A 20,041-nucleotide genomic window follows, 5' to 3' on the forward strand; every position below is an offset into this window, starting at 1 on the left:
AATACTGTGTCACTGCATCTCCTAAAACCATCCCACAGAGCGCCTGAGGTTCATATTCCACACTGTGGGAAACAGTACTGTGATCCTTTCAAAAAGTCCCTTGTGAGGGGAATCAGGCCCACATGGATAAGCGAGGATGCTGAGACTGAGAGCTGAGGATTCCTGCTCAGGGTCATGCAAAGAGTGAGCATAGAAGCAAAATGCAAGCTCTGGCCTGTCTGCCTCCAAAGTCATGACTGTTTCCACTTGGTTACAATGGGAAAGTAAGAGTGACACACGCATGGGGTCCTCAGAACTGAAGTGTCCTTGGGATGGGTGAAAGGATGTTGAGTTGGGGAAATTCTAAAGACATAAAAGAGGAGAGGTTCATTATGTAGTCACGAAAGACCATGTGTTCCATTATTCCACTCATACGAAAGTCCTGAATAGGGAAATCTATAGAGACGGAAAGTAGAGTAGTGGCTGTTTAGGGCTGGGGGAGGCGGATGTGGGGAAATATGGTTGTATAATCTAAAGAGTATGACATGATGTAATCTATGCAGAAATAGAAGTATAATGATGTACACCTGAAATTTATACAATGTTATAAACCAATGTTACTGTAATAAACAAAAAATTAAAAAAAAATAGAGTATTGGATGTCATTTCGAGGCCACGAAGATGCTTTAAAGTTGACTGTGTGATGTGTGCACATATCTGTGAATACAGAAAAGCTGCTGAATTATACACTTTGAATGGATGGATATTATGGTATGTGAATTATATCTCAATAAGCCTGTTTCAAAACATCCTTGAGTGTGGAACTGGGGTGCATCTCAGGATGTCTGTTTGCAAGAGCCAAGAATCCCTGGTTTCTTCACTCAGGACAGTGTGTGGTCTTGGTCACAATGACTTAGCCCTTGGTTCTCTCCACATCTCTCTGATCCCTAGTCTCTAGGATGGTTCTTACGGTTTTCTTTATGTCAGAACCTCATCTTGGGAAAAATGAAAGGAATTCCTTCCTTAGGACTTCTGATTGTGTTTCCAGGATCTGAGTGAATCCACCACACATTTTGGAGCATCCATTCCTGCACACACTGGGTGAGCTGCATTTGAAGTACATGACCTGTACGAGGGCCTGATTTCCTTATCTACACAATGAGGACAATGACGACAATCTGCAGGGCTATCTTCACGAGTAGAGAGCATGTATGTATAGTAAGATTATTGTTATTTCCATGGGAGAATGAATCCTTTTATCATCCCCTCTCCTCCCCCTGGCTCAGGCACTATATCTATGGGAAATTCTCTCCAGAGAACTCTCCATCATCTCTAAGTGAAGAAAGTAAGAGTTTTCCCTTCTTCTATCCTTGAGAGAACATGTGTCTTTCTTATTAGGCCCAGAGGCACCCCTTTTTGAGATAAGACTTCTGAGAATTGTCTCCTCTTATCCTCTGTAAGTGATGTGCAGAGTTGAGATGAGTTGAGATGTTCTGTGGTTGGGCAAGATGATTAGAAATCAGGTGGCTTGAGTCTTCATCCAACCAACATGTCCTTCCAAGCAAGTTAAGCAAAGCTCTCAAGCTTCAGACAGATACCTCCACCCCGGAGGCATTCAGAGGGTCCCTGTTCCTCATCAGCAGTGTCTGTAGTCTGAGTGTCTGCAGGAGTGAGTGAGGGGCTTGTGGTGAAGAGGCAGGAACTGAGGAGCATCTAAATATTTTAGAACACTGCATGATACTGAGCCAGGGAGATGGCACATTGAGAGCATTGGTCCTAACAGGAGTTCACTTAAAGTTGCTTCATGATGCTTTATGATGCTATCTTTCCTTAACGAAGCTTAACTTATAGGTTAAGCTGGATCCTTACACCTCAATCCCTCCCTCTGCCCTGATCTTTCAACAGCTATGTACACCTTAAAGAGCCTTCACATTCTTTGAGTCTCTAAGACATTGCACTCGCTCCCAAAGAAGAGATCTCATTTTCACCACTAAATCTGCTCACTTTGCTCCATGCAGTTCCATTAGGCTGACATTTGATGTGAGTCCTGACTTTCTATCCACAGTTACAGTCATATCTGAAGGGGCACAAATCCTGCCCACACAGCATGGTCCATCACAGTGGGGAAGGGTCTGTTCTGTAGGCTCCATCCACTCTGCAGAGATTGAGCAGGAGGGACAAGGTCCTAATTTTGATGCTCAGGGACCAGTCTCTCTAACCAGAGGTGGGGGTCATGCTGCTTCCGGAGCGCAGCCTCTGAGTGGGTTCAGGTGTCCACAGGCCTCTGCTCTCTCTACGTTTTTCCTTCTTTCATCCTCTGTGGTTCTGCTGACTGTGCAACAGCATTTCCTTCCAATACTTTGCACACATCCACTACCTTCCCATTTCAGACCAGAGATTCAATTTTCTGAGGTATCCGTGTGTTTGTGGCAAAAAGTCCTGGTAACTTCTCATTTTCCCCCTTGAAACACCAAACTGTTCCTCCACACAGGAGATAGAGAGGAAATTTCTGGTCTTAGAAACACATGTAGGGCCGGCCCCGTGGCTTAGCGGTTAAGTGTGCGCGCTCCGCTGCTGGCGGCCCGGGTTCGGATCCTGGGCGTGCACCGACGCACCACTTCTCCAGCCATGCTGAGGCCGTGTCCCACATACAGCAACTAGAAGGATGTACAGCTGTGACATACAACTATCTACTGGGGCTTTGGGGGAAAAAATAAATAAATCACAAAAAAAGAAAGAGAGAACTCTTAAAAAAAAAAAAAGAAACACGTGTGACTAAACTGTTTCTTGTTAAATTAATATCGTTATTACAATAATATTAGCATACACATGTGATATGAATTTTCAGGTGATCTTAGCACTCAGGCAAAAGTGTATGCACTCTACTTGGTATTTAAAGAAAGATGGCTGTTAATGGTGAGAGACGGACATGATCACTTTCACGTGGAAGTCTCTTTATCAACCAGTTGATTTAAAGTCTCTTTTATGCAGTCTGGAGAAGTGTTTGCCCGGGTTCAGTTAGAGCAGTGGTTCTCCTTGGTTACAAACGTGTATCACTCAGGGAATGTCAAAAATTATTGACGGTTGAGACTCACCTCAAGACTTTTGATTTTGGGTTTTATTTTTTGTGACTTTCTGACTTATTCTTCTGTGTTTTGGTCTACCCACTGGAATTTTTAATGGCCCCCCGGGGGAGCTGAATGTGTAGGCTGAGAACAATTGGTTGGAGTATCCTACAAAGGCAGTTGTATGTGGGACAAGGGATAACATATATTTTCCTCTTTCTAGAATATCCATTTGGATTTTTTGAGGCTTGTTTTAGGGCACCAAGCAATGAACTGTGTCCCATTTGGATAGCAAGGGATGAAAACACATAATGGAAAATATTGGACCAGAAACCTTAAGGACTAAAGCTAAGGTTGCCCAGCTAGGACTTTCCCATGAAAGGGCTTCCTGTGTCTCAGCCAACTTCTGACCCCACCAAATGGATTTGGGTCATTATGGTGTGAGGTAGGGATGGGTCAAGATGGTGGGAGGAAGAAAGGAAGACATTGTAAGGTTGCATCATTTCACATCCTGGTAAAATCTCTCGATCATGCTTAATCAGGGGCATCTCAGCGGTAGGTCAACATGCATTTGTAGAGTTTCTACTATGTGCCAGGACCTGCGCAGACACTGGGGATGCTGAGGTGAATAGCACAGAGCTCCTGCCTTCCAGGTTAGTGACCTCTTGTGTCTCCCATGGCTAGAGGTACATATACTTCTGTAAACTCTCTTAAGATTTTACAAACAGAGTGATGATAGCATCATGGTTGCATGAGTCATTCCTTTTTTTCTCTCCCCTTTAATTTATGACTAACTGGGCATCCATAACCAAACAAAAGCACCTCCGCACAGCACACAAGGACACCTGAGATGTCCATCCTTCCTGCATCTGAAGGTAGGTGGACAGGACCTCAGAAAAGACTATGGAGCCAAGGGAGTTGTGGCAGCCCTGTAAGTGTGAATCAAAGACTTAAACATAAGATTTGATACCATACAACGCCTAGAAGAAAACATAGGTAAGAAGCTCATCATTATTGGTCTTGGCAATCATTTTTTCACATGAAGCCAAAAGCACAAACAACAAAAGCAAAAATCAACAAATGGGACTCCATCAAACTCAAAAGCTTCTGCACAGTAAAAGAAACAATTAACAAAATGAAAAAACAACCTACTGAATGGGAGAAAATTTTTGCAAACCATATATTTGTTAAGGGGTTAGTATCCAAATTATATAAAGAATTCATACAACTTAACAACCAAAAAAACCAAACAATCCCATCACAAAATGGGCAGAAAAACTAAATAGACATTTTTCCAAAGAGGACATCATAATGGCAAACAGCCGCTCAAAAAGATGTTCAACATCATTAATCATTATGGAAATGAAAATCAAAACCACAATGAGATATCACCTCACACCTGTTAGAATGTTTATCATTAAGAAGACAAGAGACATCATATGGTATTTGACCTTCTCCCTCTGACTTATTTCACTTTGCATAATACCCTCAATGTCCATCCATGTTGTCATAAATGGCTGGATTTCATCATTTCTTATGGCTGAGTAGTATTCCATTGTGTATATATACCACATATGTGTGGTGATGGGTTGTAATTAGTATTTGGGTGGTGAACATGATGTAATCTATGCAGAAATAGAAGTATAATGCTGTACACCTGAAATTTATACAATGTTATAAACCAATGTTACTGCAATAAACAAAAAATTAAAAAAAAAAAAAAAAAGAAGACAAGAGACAACAGGTCCTGGTGAGGATGTGATGAAAAGGGAACCCTTATACACTGTTGGTGGGAATGTAAATTGGTGCAGCCAATATGGAAAACCACATGGAGGTTCCTCGAAAATTTAAAATAGATCTACCGCACAATCCAGCAATTCCACCTCTGGGTATATACCCAAGGGAAATGAAAACAGGATTTTGATGAGATGTATGCACTCCCACCTTCATCACAGCATTATTAACAATAGCCAAGATACGGAATAAACCCAAATGCCCATCAAGGGATGAATGGATAAAAAAGATATGGTACATACACATGATGGAATATTATTCAGCCATGAAAAAGGAGGATACCTTGCCATTTGAGACAACATGGATGGACCTGAGCACATGATGCTAAGTGAGATAGGTCAGACAGAGAAAGACAAGTACTGTATGATACCACTTATATGTGGAATCTAAAAATGTCAAACCTATAAAAACAGAGTAAAATAGTGGTTAACAGGGGATGAGGGGTGGAGGATAAGATTGACGTTGTTTAGGGGTACAAATTAGTAATGAGTAGTAAATAAGTCATAGAGATCAATCCACAGTATAATGAATATAGGCAATAATGTTGTGCTATAATTATGTAATGTGATAAACATCACCACAAAGACAATAATATTACAATATATAAATGTATCAAAGAAACAACTGTACATCTTAAATTTACACAATGTTATATGTCGAATTTACTCAAAAAAAAAAAAGAAAAGAAAAGCGGGCATGACACGAGTGAACATGTCTAGCATGCCCTATTTTAAGCCTTCAAAAAGTATTAAATTGGTTACACTAATAGCAAGCTCTGAAAAGAAAAAGAATTCCTTGCACATTTAGGGCGCTCTTTGGGATGCCGCAGCCAAAACACCTGAAATCAAAGAACCCCTCTCCTCCCGGCAAGGCGGAGGCGGGGGGGAAAGCAGAGGCAGGACCGGCGGTTGCACCGAAAGCCTCAACCCGCGCTTCTAGCCGAAGCCCCCTGCCTGCGCGCCCCCCCACCCCCGGCCGCCCCGCTGCGGGGCTCCGGAGCATCCTCCCCCAGGAACGCACGCTCATCTGGAGACGCCGTTTGTCACTGCGGGGTCGCGCCGGCCGGGAGCTCGCGGCCGATACTCACCCGTTGGGGATACTGTTCTTCCTCTCCATAACGCAAGAGGTGCAGGGCTCCTACCACCCAGGAACCCCGCTCTCAGGCCTCTTCCAGAACAGACGCCGGGGCAGCTGCGACCACTGGGGCGCACACCTAGGCGGCGAGTGTACAGACGGAGAGCACAGAGGTTCCCGAAGGCGCACACTGCCCGCACGCTCGGCACCGGCCTGCTGAGGGGTGCACCGCGAGTGCCCCTGGACCCCACTGCTGTCAAGCCCGGAGAGAGAGCACCAGGCGGGTAGCGGCCGTGGGGTGAGCGCGTCGGGAGCGGTGCAGCCGGGTTGGTGACCTCTCCTCGTCCGCGGTAAACGGTGCGTCGTGCCTTCGCTGCCCAGACACAGCAAAAGTGCACTGTCCATCCAGGTGATTGTCCTACTGCCTGTTAACCACCCGCTGACCCTTCCCTGTCAGACGCTCCAGTATTTCCCCCTGTTGGAGACCCGCTCTGTGCCAAAACCCAGCGCCTCAACACCGCCCCACCCCCAGTAACCAAAGTCAGACCCGCACGGGCTGCTGCCACTTGTAGTCCCCAGGGCCTGGTCGACCTGCTAGTGTTAGTCATCCCCATTGGGAATTAATAGGGTTGAAAACACTCCGTTTTGCAGCATTCGAGAGCAGTGCTTGATTTGCATCAAATCCGGGTCCACATTGTTTATTGAGTGCCTAGTACATGCTGAACACCTTGCTAGGCTTGGTGGAGGTTAGATGAGTTCATGCCCCAGCCCTCATGCTCACTTTAGGGTGAGCAGAAAGACGAACTTGCCAGGTAGTATGTAATGAATAAAAATTACTAATTATTAGTGTTATTGGAGGTCAGATAAAACTTCCGGGAAGATGTGGGGCTTGAATCGGGCTTTGAAAGGTGGAATGCTCTAGACTAGGAGGAAATTGCAAAAGTCAAAGGATGGAGGTGGCAGGGAGTGTAAACAAGAGTCTGATCTGGCCATAGTGGCATGTTTATACTGGAGAGTGATGGGCAGGGCTTAGGTGGGGAAGTGGACACAAGGGTCTTTAGGCCTTACTTTCAGAAGGGCCTCTGTTTTGAGTTTCTTTCTAATGGAGACTATAAGTACAGACATGGAGACTCATCTTCAGGTTGAAATAAAAGACAACATCACAGAACTCACTTGTGTCTGGTATCCCGACCTCACGGCCCATGTTGCTCTATGAATTACTACATTTTTGTAAATCCTATAATTAACTTGTGAGCAGCACAATTACATTGCATTGTATGTGTGTTAGATATAATATTTCAGGGACGACAGCAACATGGTGGAGTAAGCTGTTCCCTTTGTCTTTCTCCCTTTTGAACTACAACTAAATAGACATTCATTGACCAACAGAGGAAGCCTACACAGCACCACCGGATGCCTGAGAGACACATGCAGCTATACATCTGAGGGGGACGGACTGACCCTCTGGGATGTGGTGGAGAGAGGTGAGCACTCCCTACCCTCCCACAGCCCTGTGCACACTCAGGATCGCTTTCCAGCTGGGCACGAGCGCCCAGCAAGTGGGAACAGAACTTACCTGAGGGGGACTACAGGAAGAGACAGCATCAGCCCTTAGCCTGCTGGTGATCGCTCTCCCAGTGAATCGGGGAGAGGATCCCAGCGTGCCCCTGGGGCCCCAAGGAGTGGTCCTGGCTGGGTTCACTTGAAGAGGCCCCACCCATCAAGCACAGGCCACACAAGTGCCTGAAGGCTCTCTGGGCCTGTGCATGTGCCAGCAGTAACCACACCAATTCCAGCAGACAGGCTGGGACCAGAAACTCTGCTCCTGCTCCCCCTAGCGGTAGCAGGTGGAACCTGTGACCTAATACGACCACAAATGCCCCAGCAAAAGATTAGTTCCTTCAACACCATGAGAAACCACAGCAACAATTCAGACCAGAAGGAACATGACAGTTCTCCAGAAACCAACCCTGAAGGCACAGAAGTTTACAATCTAAATGACAGAGAATTGAAAATGGCTGTCATAAAGAAACTCAATGAGTTACAAGAGAACACAGAAAAACAGTTCAGTGAGCTCAGGAATAAAATGAACCTCTTCACCCAAGAGATTAAAACTATTAAAAAAAATCAAGAAGAATTTCTGGATATGAAAAACATAGTCAATGAAATAATAAATAATCTAGAATCCTTAAAGAATAGAGCTTATATGGAGGAACGAATTAGTGATTTAGAGGATAAAAACATAGAAATGCTAAAGGTGGAGGAAGAGACAGAAATAAGATTTTTAAAAAATGACGGAATTCTTCAAGAAATATCTGACTCAATTAGGAAAAGCAACATAAGGATTATAATTATTCCAGAGGCAGAAAAGAAGGAGAAAGGAGCAGAGAGCTTGTTCAAAGAAATAATAGCTGAGAAATTCCCAAACCTGGGGAAGGGGCCAGATATACAAATACATGAAGTTAATAGAACGCCTAGTTACATCAATGCTAAAAGACCTTCCCCGAGGCATATAATAGTAAAACAGGCAAAAGTCAATGAGAAAGAAAAAACATTAAGGGCAGCTAGACAAAAGAGAAAAACATACAAAGGAACCTCTATCAGGCTTTCAGTGGATTCCTTGGCAGAAACTCTACAGGCCAGGAGAGAATGGAATGATATATTCAACATACTGAAAGACAAAAACTTTCAGCTAAGAATACTCTATCCAGTGAAACTTGCCTTCAGATCTGATGGATAAAGAAAAGAATTCCAAGATAAACAAAAGCTGAGGGAGTTCATTGCCACGAGACCTCCCCTACAAGAAATAATTAAAGACACACTAACACCACAAACAAAAAGGCAAAGGCCTACAAAGCATTGAGCAAGGAGATCATTAGACAGACAAAATTAGAAAACTGCGGCTCTCTATCAGGACAGATAAACAAATACTCAGTTATAACCTAAAGATAAAGGGAAGGAAAGCATCAAAAGTAACTACAAACACTTCAACTTAGACACAAACTCACAGCATTAAAAACAGAATAACTTGTAACAACACTAACTCAGAAGGGGAAGAGAGAAGGAATGGAACGTGCTTAGGTTAGTGGAGATAAGAGGCTATGAGAGAATGGACTATTTCATCTATGAGATCTTTTGTACAAACCTCACAGTAACCACTAAACAAAAAATCAGAGCAGAGCCACAATTCACAAAAAGAGAGAGAACTGATAAAATCTCCTCAGAAAACCACCAAAATGAAATGGCAGTCATAAATACAAAGGAAGAGAAACATCGGAAACATAGATCAACCGGAAAACAAGAGATAAAATGGCAATATTAAGCCCTCATATATCAATAATCACTCTGAATGTAAATGGATTGAATTCTCCAATCAAAAGACACAGAGTAGCTGGATGGATTAAAAAACAAAATCCAACAATATGTTGCCTCCAGGAAACACATCCCAACTCTAAAGACAAACATAGGTTCAGAGTGAGGGGATGGAAGGCGATACTCCAAGCTAATGGCAAACAAAACAAAGCAGGTGTTGCCATACTTATATCAGAAAAACAGAATTCAAGTTAAAAAAGACAATGAGAGAAAAAGAGGTACAGTATATAATGATAAAGGGGACTTTCCACCAAGAGGACACAACACTTATTAATATATATGCACCCAACACAGGGTCACCAAAATACATAAAGCAACTATTAACAGACCTAAAGGGAGAAATTAGCAGCAACACAATAGCAGTAGGGGACCTCAACAGCCCACTTACATCGATGGATACATCATCCAGACAGAAAGTCAATACACAAATAGTGGACTTAAATGAAAAACTAGACCAGATGAACTTAATACATATATACAGAGCATTCCATCCAAAAACAGCAGAATACACATTCTTCTCATGTGCACATGGATCATTCTCAAAGATAGACCATATGTTAGGAAACAAGGCAAAACTCAATAAATTTAAGAAGATTGAAATGATCCCAAGCATCTTTTCTGACCACAGTACTATGAAACTGGAAATCAACTATAAGAAAAAAGCTGGGAAAGTCAGAAATATACGGAGACCAAACAACATGCTACTGAATTACCATTGGATCACTGAGGAAATCAAAGGAGAAATTTAAAAAGTACTTGGAGACAAACAAAAATGAAAATACAACATACCAAATCCTCTGGGTTACAGCAAAAGTGGTCATAAGAGGGAAATTCATAGCAATACAGGCCCACATCAACAAACAAGAAAAATCTCAAATAAGAAACCTTAAACTGTGCCTAATATAACTAGAAAAAGAAGAACAAACAAAGCCCAAAGTCAGCAGAAGGAGGGAAATAATAAAAATCAGAGCAGAAATAAATGAAATAGAGACTAAAAAAACAGTAGAACGGATTAATGAAACCAAGAGCTGGTTCTTTGAAAAGATAAATAAAATTGACAACTGTTAGCCAGACTCACCAAGAAAAAAAGAGAGAAGGCTCCAATAAATAAAATTAGAAAGGAAAGAGGAGAAGTTACAACAGATTCTGCAGAAATACAAAGGATTGTAAGAGAATACTATGAAAAACTATATACCAACAAATTGGGTAACCTAGAAGAAATGGATAAATTCTTAGACTCATACAACCTCCAAAAACTGAATCAAGAAGAAATAGAAGATCTGAATAGACCAATCACAAGTAAAGAGATTGAAACAGTAATCAAAAACCTCTCCAAAAACAAGTGTTCAGGACCAAATGGCTTCTCTGGAGAATTTTACCAAACATTCAAAGAAGATATAATATCCATCCTTCTAAAGCTATTTCAAAAAATCAAAGAAGACGGAATGCTTCCTAACTCATTCTATGAGGCCAACATTACCCTGACACCAAAACCAGACAAGGACAACACAGAGAAGTAAAATTACAGGCCAACATCACTAAAGAACATAGATGCAAAAATCCTCGACAAAATATTGGCAAACCAAATACAGCAATTCATTAAAAGGATCATACACCATGATCAAGTGGGATTTATTCCAGGGGCACAGGGATGGTTTAACATCTGCAAATCAATCAATGTGATACACCACCTTAACAAAATGAAGAATAAGAACCTCACGATCATCTCAACAGATAAAGAGAAAGCATTTGACAAGATCCAACATCCATTTATGATGAAAACTCGACAAAATGGGTAGAGAAGGAAAGCACCTCAACATAATAAAGGCCATATATGACAAACGCACAGCCATAATCATTCTTAATGGTGAAAAACTGAAAGCCATCCCTCTCAGAACAGGAACAAGACAAGAGTGCCCACTCTCACCACTCCTATTCAATATAGTACTGGAGGTTTTGACCAGAGCAATTAGGCAAGAAAAAGAAATAAAAGGAATCCAAATTGGAAAGGAAGAAGTGAAACTCTTTCTGTTTGCAGATGACATCATCCTATATTTAGAAAACCCTGAAGAATCCATCAGCAAACTATTAGAAATAATCAACAACTACAGCAAAGTTGCAGGATACAAAATCAACTTCCAAAATCACTTGCATTTCCATACACTAACAATGAACTAGCAGAAAGAGAAATCATGAGTATAATCCCATTTACAATCACAACAAAAAGAATAAAGTATTTAGGAATAAACTTAACCAAAGAGGAGAAAGACCTATACACTGAAAACTATAATACATTATTGAAAGAAATTGAAGAAGACACAAAGAAATGGAAAAATATCCCATGATCATGGGTTGGAAGAATCAACATAGTTAAAATATCCATACTACCTAAAGCAATCTACAGATTCAACACAATCCCAATTATAGGCCCAATGACATTCTTCACAGAAATTGAACAAAGAATCCTAAAATTTATATGGAATGACAAAAGACCCCAAATAGCCAAAGCAAACCCAAGAAAAAAGAACAAAGCTGGAGGCATCACAATCCCTGACTTCAAAATATATTACAAAGCTACAGTAATCAAAACAACATGGTACTGGCGCAAAAACAGACACACAGAGCAATGCAACAGACTTGAAAACCCAGAAATGAAACCACACATCTATGGACATCTAATTTTCAAAAGGGGAGCCAAGAACATACAACGGAGAAAGGAAAGTCTCTTCAATAAATGGTGTTGGGAAAACTGGACAGCCACATGCAAAAGAATGAAAGTAGACTGTTATCTTGCACCATATACAAAAATTAACTCAAAATGGATTAACGGCTTGAATATAAGACCTGAAACTATAAAACTCCTAGAAGAAAATATAGGCAGTACATTATTTGACTTTGATCTTAGCAGCATCTTTTCAAATAACATGTCTGACCAGGCAAGAGAAACAAAAGAAAAAGTTAACAAATGGGACTACATCAGACTAAAAATCTTCTGCAAAACAAAGGAAACCATGAACAAAACCAAAAGACAACCCACTAACTGGGAGAAAACATTTGCAAATCACCTATCTGACAAGGGGTTGATCTCCAAAATATATAAAGAATTCATTCAGCTTAACAACAATAAAACAAACAACCCAATCAAAAAATGGGCAGAGGATATGAACAGACGTTTTTCCAAAGAAGATATACAGATGGCCAACAGGCACATGAAAAGATGCTCAACGTCACTAGTTATTAGGGAAATGCAAATCAAAACGACAATGAGATATCACCTTACACCTGTCAGAATGGCTATAATTACCAAGACAAAGAACAATAAACGTTGGAGAGGATGTGGAGAAAAGGGAACTCTCATGCGCTGCTGGTGGGAATGCAAACTGGTGCAACCACTATGGAAAACAGTATGGAGATTTCTCAGAATATTAAAAATAGAAATACCATATGATCCAGCTATTCCACTACTGGGCATTTATCCAAAGAACTTGAAATTAATCATCCAAAGAGATCTATGCACCCCCATGTTCATTGCAGCATTATTCGCTATAGCCAAGATATGGAAGCAACCCAAGTGTCCCTCAACTGATGAGTGGATAAAGAAGATGTGGTATATATACACAATGGAATACTACTCAGCCATAAAAGACAAAATCATCCCATTTGCAACAACATGGATGGACCTTGAAGGTATGATGTTAAGTGAAATAAGCCATAGAAAGACAAATATTCCATGATTTCACTCACATGTGGACTATAACAAATACATGGATAAAGAGAACAGATTAGTAGTTACCAGAGGGGAAGGGGGGGGTGAGTGAAAGGAATAAAGGGGCACATATGTGTGGTGATGGACAATAATTAGACTACTTGGGGTGACCACGATGAAGTCTACTCCAAAAATGATAAATAATAATGTATACCCAAATTTTCACAGTGTTATAACCCATCATTATTTCAAGAAAGTTACTGAGGGAAAAAAACACTTTCAAAACATACTACAGTTTTTCTAAACTGTTTTCGCATTTATTCAGTTTTTATCTACCAGAAGTCTCAAGAGAAGTGGACTCAAATCTTTCTTGACCTACAGGAGCAGGTTATGATGCTTTGGGGCTTGGTCCTGAGAGCCATGGATGATTTAGTTTCGAAGCTTTTTAAGACTTATATATAAATTCACAGGTCAGAAAATCCTCTGTCAGGCCACTTGTTCCTACTTTTTGCTTTCAGAAAATAAGACCACAGTTACGTGAAATGTATCAATTTTTGAACTTATCAGGTATTGGAAGACCTGGACGTCATGAAGCTTTTTGTAAAACACTATGAAATAATGCTCTATCACACTTAACTAATTCTAGGATTTTTGGGTTAAATTCCCTGTTGTATATCCTAAAGGGCAACTAGTGTCACATACTTAATAAATTTTGATTTGACAAAAAAAAAAAAAAAGGATTTTACAACCAAATGGTTCTATTTTACTTTATGTCATCCTGATCACCAAGAAGCCTCTAATGAGGAACAGTTCCTGGTCAATCTATCCCAGATGACTCTGTTAGGAGCCTTTAATGGCCACTTTGGGTCTGAGATGATGTCAGGAAATGAATGACATCACACCTCGTCTCCAGGCTTCCCAAACCTCCCCCATGTTTGGTGCCGTCTCTTCAAGGGTGGAGGAGAACCAGAAAATCTATCATAGGCTGTTAACTCGATCAAGGACTCATCATTCCCCTGGGCAGCTGTGGGGCCTGTGGGTAGAGAAGGAGAGGTCTGAGATCAGGGGTGGGAGGAAGAGGAGAAATATTTCTCCTGGCCACCAAACACAGGTTCTCCACTAGGGGAACACCACCCCCCATCCCCAACCTCCATATCTGGGGATGTTTGAAAAACTATGATAGTATTTCCTTTTTTTCTTGTTAAACAATGATTGGGGCTTCAAATCCTGTTTAATGGGAAAGATAAAGTGATGCTAAATGTTCCCACAATGAACAGGACAGTCCCATACGGGAAAGAAATATCCCACCTAAAATGCCATTTGTGCCCATTTTGAGAAACATAAGAAGTCCCCGAGGTAAACTCTGATGTTTAAAGAACCCCATCACTACAATAGCCCATAAAAAAGACAAGTGCTCAGTTGTTTTACCTGGATCCACGTGGAGACTCCTTCTGGCTACACCAGGCTTCAACCAGGAGAGCCCCCATAATAACCATAATTATGGCAGCCAGACCCAGTCGGATGAGGTTCCCCATGGTGTAGTCTCTTGATGTGGCATCTGGGGAAACCAAAAGAGAGAAAAGGGTCAGCACCAGCCCTAAGATGGTATCCCTCCTTCTCAAATGGATCTGCCAAACGTGACTCTCACACACCCACTTGTATTTCCTGGGCAGTGGTCAGCAGTACCTTCATTGATGTTTTCATCACTAACAACATGTGGGATTTTGTGAGAGTTGTAGTGGTTTTTCCTTCATCTTCTTCCCTTCATATTCACTCTGTCTTATCACTATACTTTCATTTATTTGCTCCTTAACTCATTTCCACCTTCCCATATTTCTTCTTTCCTGTCTCCCAACATATATATTAGGAATCAGGCTTAGGAGTCACATTAAAGACCTAAGGAGCACCACAGAACAGTGACATTCAGTGGCTGGTTCAGCATCCTCAATGCAAATCTTAATTTTATGCAGGCAATGAGTTTTTAAAAACTTTGAGCTTCATAGCTAAGTATCTGGGTCATTGTGCATTTTAGCTTCGCTCAAGAAGGGCTCAAACTTGGCGTTGTCCCTGGTTGCTGAATAGAAGGCTACATTTACCTTGTCCCACCTCACACATCCAATTAGTGCAAAGTTCATCTCCAAACCCATCAACAACATGTTCCCTGGAGACAAAATCCAGACGGAGAAATATGTAATGACACCACCATTATTAGGAATCCCTCTCCACTTCTTAGCACTAGCCATATGGACTTTGATTCTGATTAAAACATTCACTGACTACATGGGAAGACTCAACAGCATAAAAGAATTTTCACAACACCGAGGAATAAGACAGTATAGCCTCCAATGAAGCAGAATTCTGGCAGAATACAGAAGATAGTTTTAGAAGATACTGCATGTGTGACACTAAAGTGGGAGGCTGTGGAAGCAGCACGTTCTAAGTAAAAGAGGTGCTGGGAATAAGATCATCATCACCAAGATAAACTAACACATTAAGAGATGGGTTGTAATTAGTATTTTGGTGGTGAACATGATGTAGTCCATGCAGAAATAGAAGTACAATGATGTACACCTGAAATTTTTACAATGTTATAAACCAATCTTACTGCAATAAACAAAAAATTAAAAAATAAAATAAAATAAAATAAAATAATCACCAAAAAAAGAAAAAAAAAAGAGATGCAGAGAATGACAGAAGGAATTCTGATGATGGTGGGATTGATAATTTTGAAGAACAACTTGAGAAATCATCCAAGAATGTAGAACAAAAAAGGCGAACGAGGGCCGGCCTGGTGGTGCAAGCGGTTAAGTGTGCGTGCTCCGCTGCGGCAGCCCGGGGTTCGCTGGTTCAGATCCCGGGCGCGCATCCGACGCACCGCTTGTCAAGCCCTGCTGTGATGGCATCCCATATAAAGTGGAGGAAGATGGGCATGGATGTTAGCCCAGTGCCAGTCTTCCTCAGCAAAAAAAAAAAAAAAGAGGAGGATTGGCAGATGTTAGCTCAGGGCCGATCTTCCTCACAAAAAAAAATAAATAAAAGGAAAAGGAGTAGAAATCATGCAAGGAAAGATTTAAAAAGGAAATAGTAGTGAAAATGTCAGAGAAACAAGACTCAGAAAGTAATAGAACAAATGATCTTTGATTAAAAACAAACTTCCTAAAAATCGTGCAAAATCTTACCTGTCACCCAGATCGTGAGGTGATCACTGGGCTGTGAGGCCCAGAAAGGATCCCTTGTCCAGTAGTACACACAGCTGTAGTTCCCAGTGTTGTTGACTGTCACATTCTGTAGAGAGAAGTCTATCTCCTTCCATGCTGGACCCCTGAGCTGGATGGGCATTGAACTTCCTGCCTTCAGTAGAGCAAACATTACAAGCCAAACAATATTGCCTGGCTTCTGGCACCTCAGGGTCACCTTTTCTCCTGTGGTCACCTTACCCCTTTGGTGAGTTTGGAGGGAAGGTTTAGGAAAATCTCCTGTAAGAGAAGGAAGGCTCTGAGGTCGTGGGGAAAACCCTGGGGTCCCTCATCCACCTGTGTCCTCCTGGCAGGGGGTTCTCATGGAGAGTGGGGAATGACAGATGCCTCATCTTTCAGCTCTGACTCCAGGAATGAGATTCTCCCTCCTATCAGTCTGGATAAAGCAAAGGTAATCAACTCTGTTCCTGTCTTTCTCCATCTCCTTCCCCAAGTGCACTGGAGATGAGATCACCCCGCCCCCTCTCTCCTTCTCAGTCCTCCCTCATCCCCTGTCCCTAGGAAGACCATATATCATTCTGGGGCCCCCTCCTCACCTGTCACCAGCAGTAGAAGTACATCACTGGGCTGTGCACTTATGTGGGGGCTCCCTGTTCTGTAGTATTCACAGGTGTACTCTCCAGTGTTACTGGTTTCTAGATCAGTGAGGTGAAATTCACCCAGGCCCTCTACAGAATCGGGTGATTGCAAGGACTCCAAAGGAGTTCCTCCCTTTCTGAGAGCAAAGTTTACACCCTTGGTAGGAGTCCAGCATCGCAGTGTCACGTTACTCTTGGCAGGTACCACTGAGCTGGGCCAGGCACTGAGAGAGGGCTTGGGAAGTGACCCTGGAAGGAAGAAGAGTCCAGGGCTGGATTTGATTCACTCACTTGCTCTCAGGAATCCCATTTAAAGAAGGAAAAGGAAAATGGGGCCTTGGGTGTGAAGGATCAAGGAAGATTTAACAGAAGAAACACTCACCATTTCCTATTATGAGTCTTTGGCCAACACACAGCTCTGCAAAAGAATGGTCCATGAGACATAGGAACCTGCCAGGAGCTCACACCATCACCTGCCCTGAGCCCGGAGGAACCACCCCAATGACTCTTACTGAGAACAGATCTCTGGATATCATGCATTTGAGAGTTCTCGTTTTTCCTCAGCTGGACTCTGGCTTCAGCTCTTCACTCAGTTCCTCCATCATTTCTCACAGAGGTTCTCCTGTGCTGCTGTCACCTCCCAAGGCTGCAGGGCCTCTTTGGTTTCACAAAAGTCTACAAATCCTCGCTTTCTCAGCTTCCATCCTGAACCATTCAGTCTTACCGTTTCTATTAGGGCCTGCAGTACATTTCGTAGATCTCTCAATATTGGGTAAGAGGCACTAACCATGAGCGACATTGAGGAAGTCTGTGACTGGGTGTAACCCTATCTTATCTCCCAAAGTTATCTAAGGTCCTAAGTGGCCATTAGAGTCCCCTGAGAGTGTCATCTGGGATAGAGTGACCATGAAACCTCCCCCACAGTAAAGACTACTTGGTGCTCAGAATGACATAAATTGAGACAGAATCATTTGGTTGTATAATCTTAGGAGAGTTTATGTACCTCATGCCATGGGAGATATAAGGCGTCCCTAGCCTGTAAACATCTGTAAGGAGCCACTCTATGCTGTTCACTTCAGCATCTCCAATGTCTACACACAACCTGGCACGTAGTAAGACTCAACAAATGCACGTTGACTGACTGATGAGATGCCCTGGGTTAAGCATGACTCAGAGAAATTTTTCAAGGATGACAAAAAGACACAAACTTATAATAATGTCCTTTCTTCATCCCATCAGATAGATGAGCTTGAAAGGAATGAAAGCCCTATGGCATACCCTAGAATCTAGGGAACAGAAAACATGGTGAAGACAGAATTACATCACTGTGACCCAATCAAGCTAAGACCACACACTGTCCCTGTGCCTGGAGAACAGGTTTTCTTGGCTCCTGCAAACCGACACCCTAAGATGCCCCCAATTCCACACTCAGGGACATTTTGAATCTCTCCTCATTTATCACCTTAGAATTTCCCCAATGCAGCATCTGCTTACTTACCCCAAAGACATTTCCACTCAGAAGGTCGTGTACGTGTGTCACTCTTTTTTTTTTTTTTAATTTTTTGTTTATTGCAGTAACATTGGTTTATAACATTGTAAAAGTTTCAGGTGTACATCATTGTACTTCTATTTCTGCATAGATTACATCATGTTCACCACCAAAATACTAACTACAACCCATCACCACACACATGTACCGAATTATCCCTTTCACCCTCCTCCCTCCCCCCTTCCCCTCTGGTAACCACCAATCCAATTGGATTCGTGTGTCACTCTTAATATCCCACTACGACCGAGTGGAAACAGCAATGAATTTGGAGCCAGACAGACATAAGTTTGAATTTTGACTTTTCTGTTCATTCTCTTGTGATCCAGAACAGAAATCCTCAGCTCTCAGGGTCAGAGTCCTCATTTATCCATTGGGGCCTAATTCTAATCAAGCAGGATTCTTTGGAGGGACCAGAGTGATATTTCCCACAGTGTGGAATATGAACCACAGATATTATAGCAGATGACTTTAGGTGGTGCAATGACCCAATATTCTATAAAATTGATCAAGGAATCAGCAAGTTATTGTCCTTTCAGATCACTTTTATCTCTTTGATCACAACAAGGAGAATTTTTCAAGCTAAAGATCAACATTTGCAGACAACTGTCTCTGGCTTATTGCCCTTTATAATAAGGAAGTAGTTGGCCATGGGCTCAGAAACTTGATGGGCAACAGCACATGATTAGAATGTCCTCATGTTTTCTTCCTTTTCATTGTATATATGTTTACATTAACTTTCTATTTTTGGTAAATGACACTGGATTTTCTTTTAAAATTTATTTTTTATTTAAGCTATTGGCATAGTTTCCATCTTCAAGTGGGTATACTTATTTAAAATAAAGATATTGAGGGGGCCGGCCCAGTGGCATAGTGGCTAAGTTTGCACACTCTGCTTCAGTGGCCCAGGGTTTGCTGGTTTGGATCCTGGCCATGGACCTATGCACCACTCATCAAGCCATTCTGAGGTGGCATCCCACATAGAGCAACTAGAAGGATGCACAACTATGCCATACAACTATCTACTGGGGCTTTGGGGAGAAAAAGGGGAAAAAGGAGGAAGATTGGCAACAGATGTTAGCTCACGGCCAATCTTCCTCAAAAAAAATAATAAAATAAAATATTAAGTCAATAAAAAAATTTAAATAAATAAAGAAAGTAGAGGCACGTAGGACAGATTGTGGATATGGAATGTAAATATTTGCATACTGAAAAACACTTGATTTGTAAGATGTATCTCAAGCTTCCTGCAAGGTCCCTAACACACATGAAACAGTCATTAAGACAAGCTGATGTTACTATTTCTCTTTCCAAATACATTAGTCATATTTCTCTCAACCCACCTCTAATCCCAATATATAGGCCCAAGAAACTTACCAAAGCAGAAAAGAGTAAGGAACTCAGGGATCATACTGGCCCTGCAGCTTGTTCTAAGAATGTTTCTTCAATTTTCAACCACAGGAGTGAAGAAAACTTGACGTGGGCAATGATGTCTTTGCTTCAGCACTTCCCTTCCTTCCTCTTATGTGCCCCACAGGCTTTTTTTTCACAACTACATTTAGGAAAGAAGAAATCATAAAATGTTCCACGAAGTCTTATTTCACGCAAACGCTTTATCTGAATACAGTCAAATTCAGGCCTCAAATTCTCACACACCTAGATGAGCCAGA

The 20,041-nt window shown here is 41.8% G+C and overlaps 1 protein-coding gene across 1 annotated transcript; it reads right to left on the reverse strand.

The window, feature by feature from the left end:
* Positions 1-13,354: 13,354 nt before the first annotated feature.
* LOC101402998 (T-cell-interacting, activating receptor on myeloid cells protein 1-like) lies at positions 13,355-19,825 on the reverse strand. The gene is made up of 6 exons (XM_014794183.2): positions 19,749-19,825; positions 17,208-17,243; positions 16,784-17,074; positions 16,170-16,466; positions 14,419-14,548; positions 13,355-14,023 (listed from the first exon to the last, which is right to left on the reverse strand). The coding sequence occupies exons 1-6, from the start codon at positions 19,780-19,782 to the stop codon at positions 13,999-14,001; spliced, it is 813 nt and encodes a 270-aa protein (XP_014649669.2). The 5' UTR covers positions 19,783-19,825; the 3' UTR covers positions 13,355-13,998.
* Positions 19,826-20,041: the final 216 nt, after the last annotated feature.

This window comes from Ceratotherium simum, chromosome 33 (genome assembly GCF_057802395.1).
Source record: "Ceratotherium simum simum isolate JZ-2026a chromosome 33, ASM5780239v1, whole genome shotgun sequence".
Lineage (NCBI taxonomy): Eukaryota > Metazoa > Chordata > Mammalia > Perissodactyla > Rhinocerotidae > Ceratotherium > Ceratotherium simum.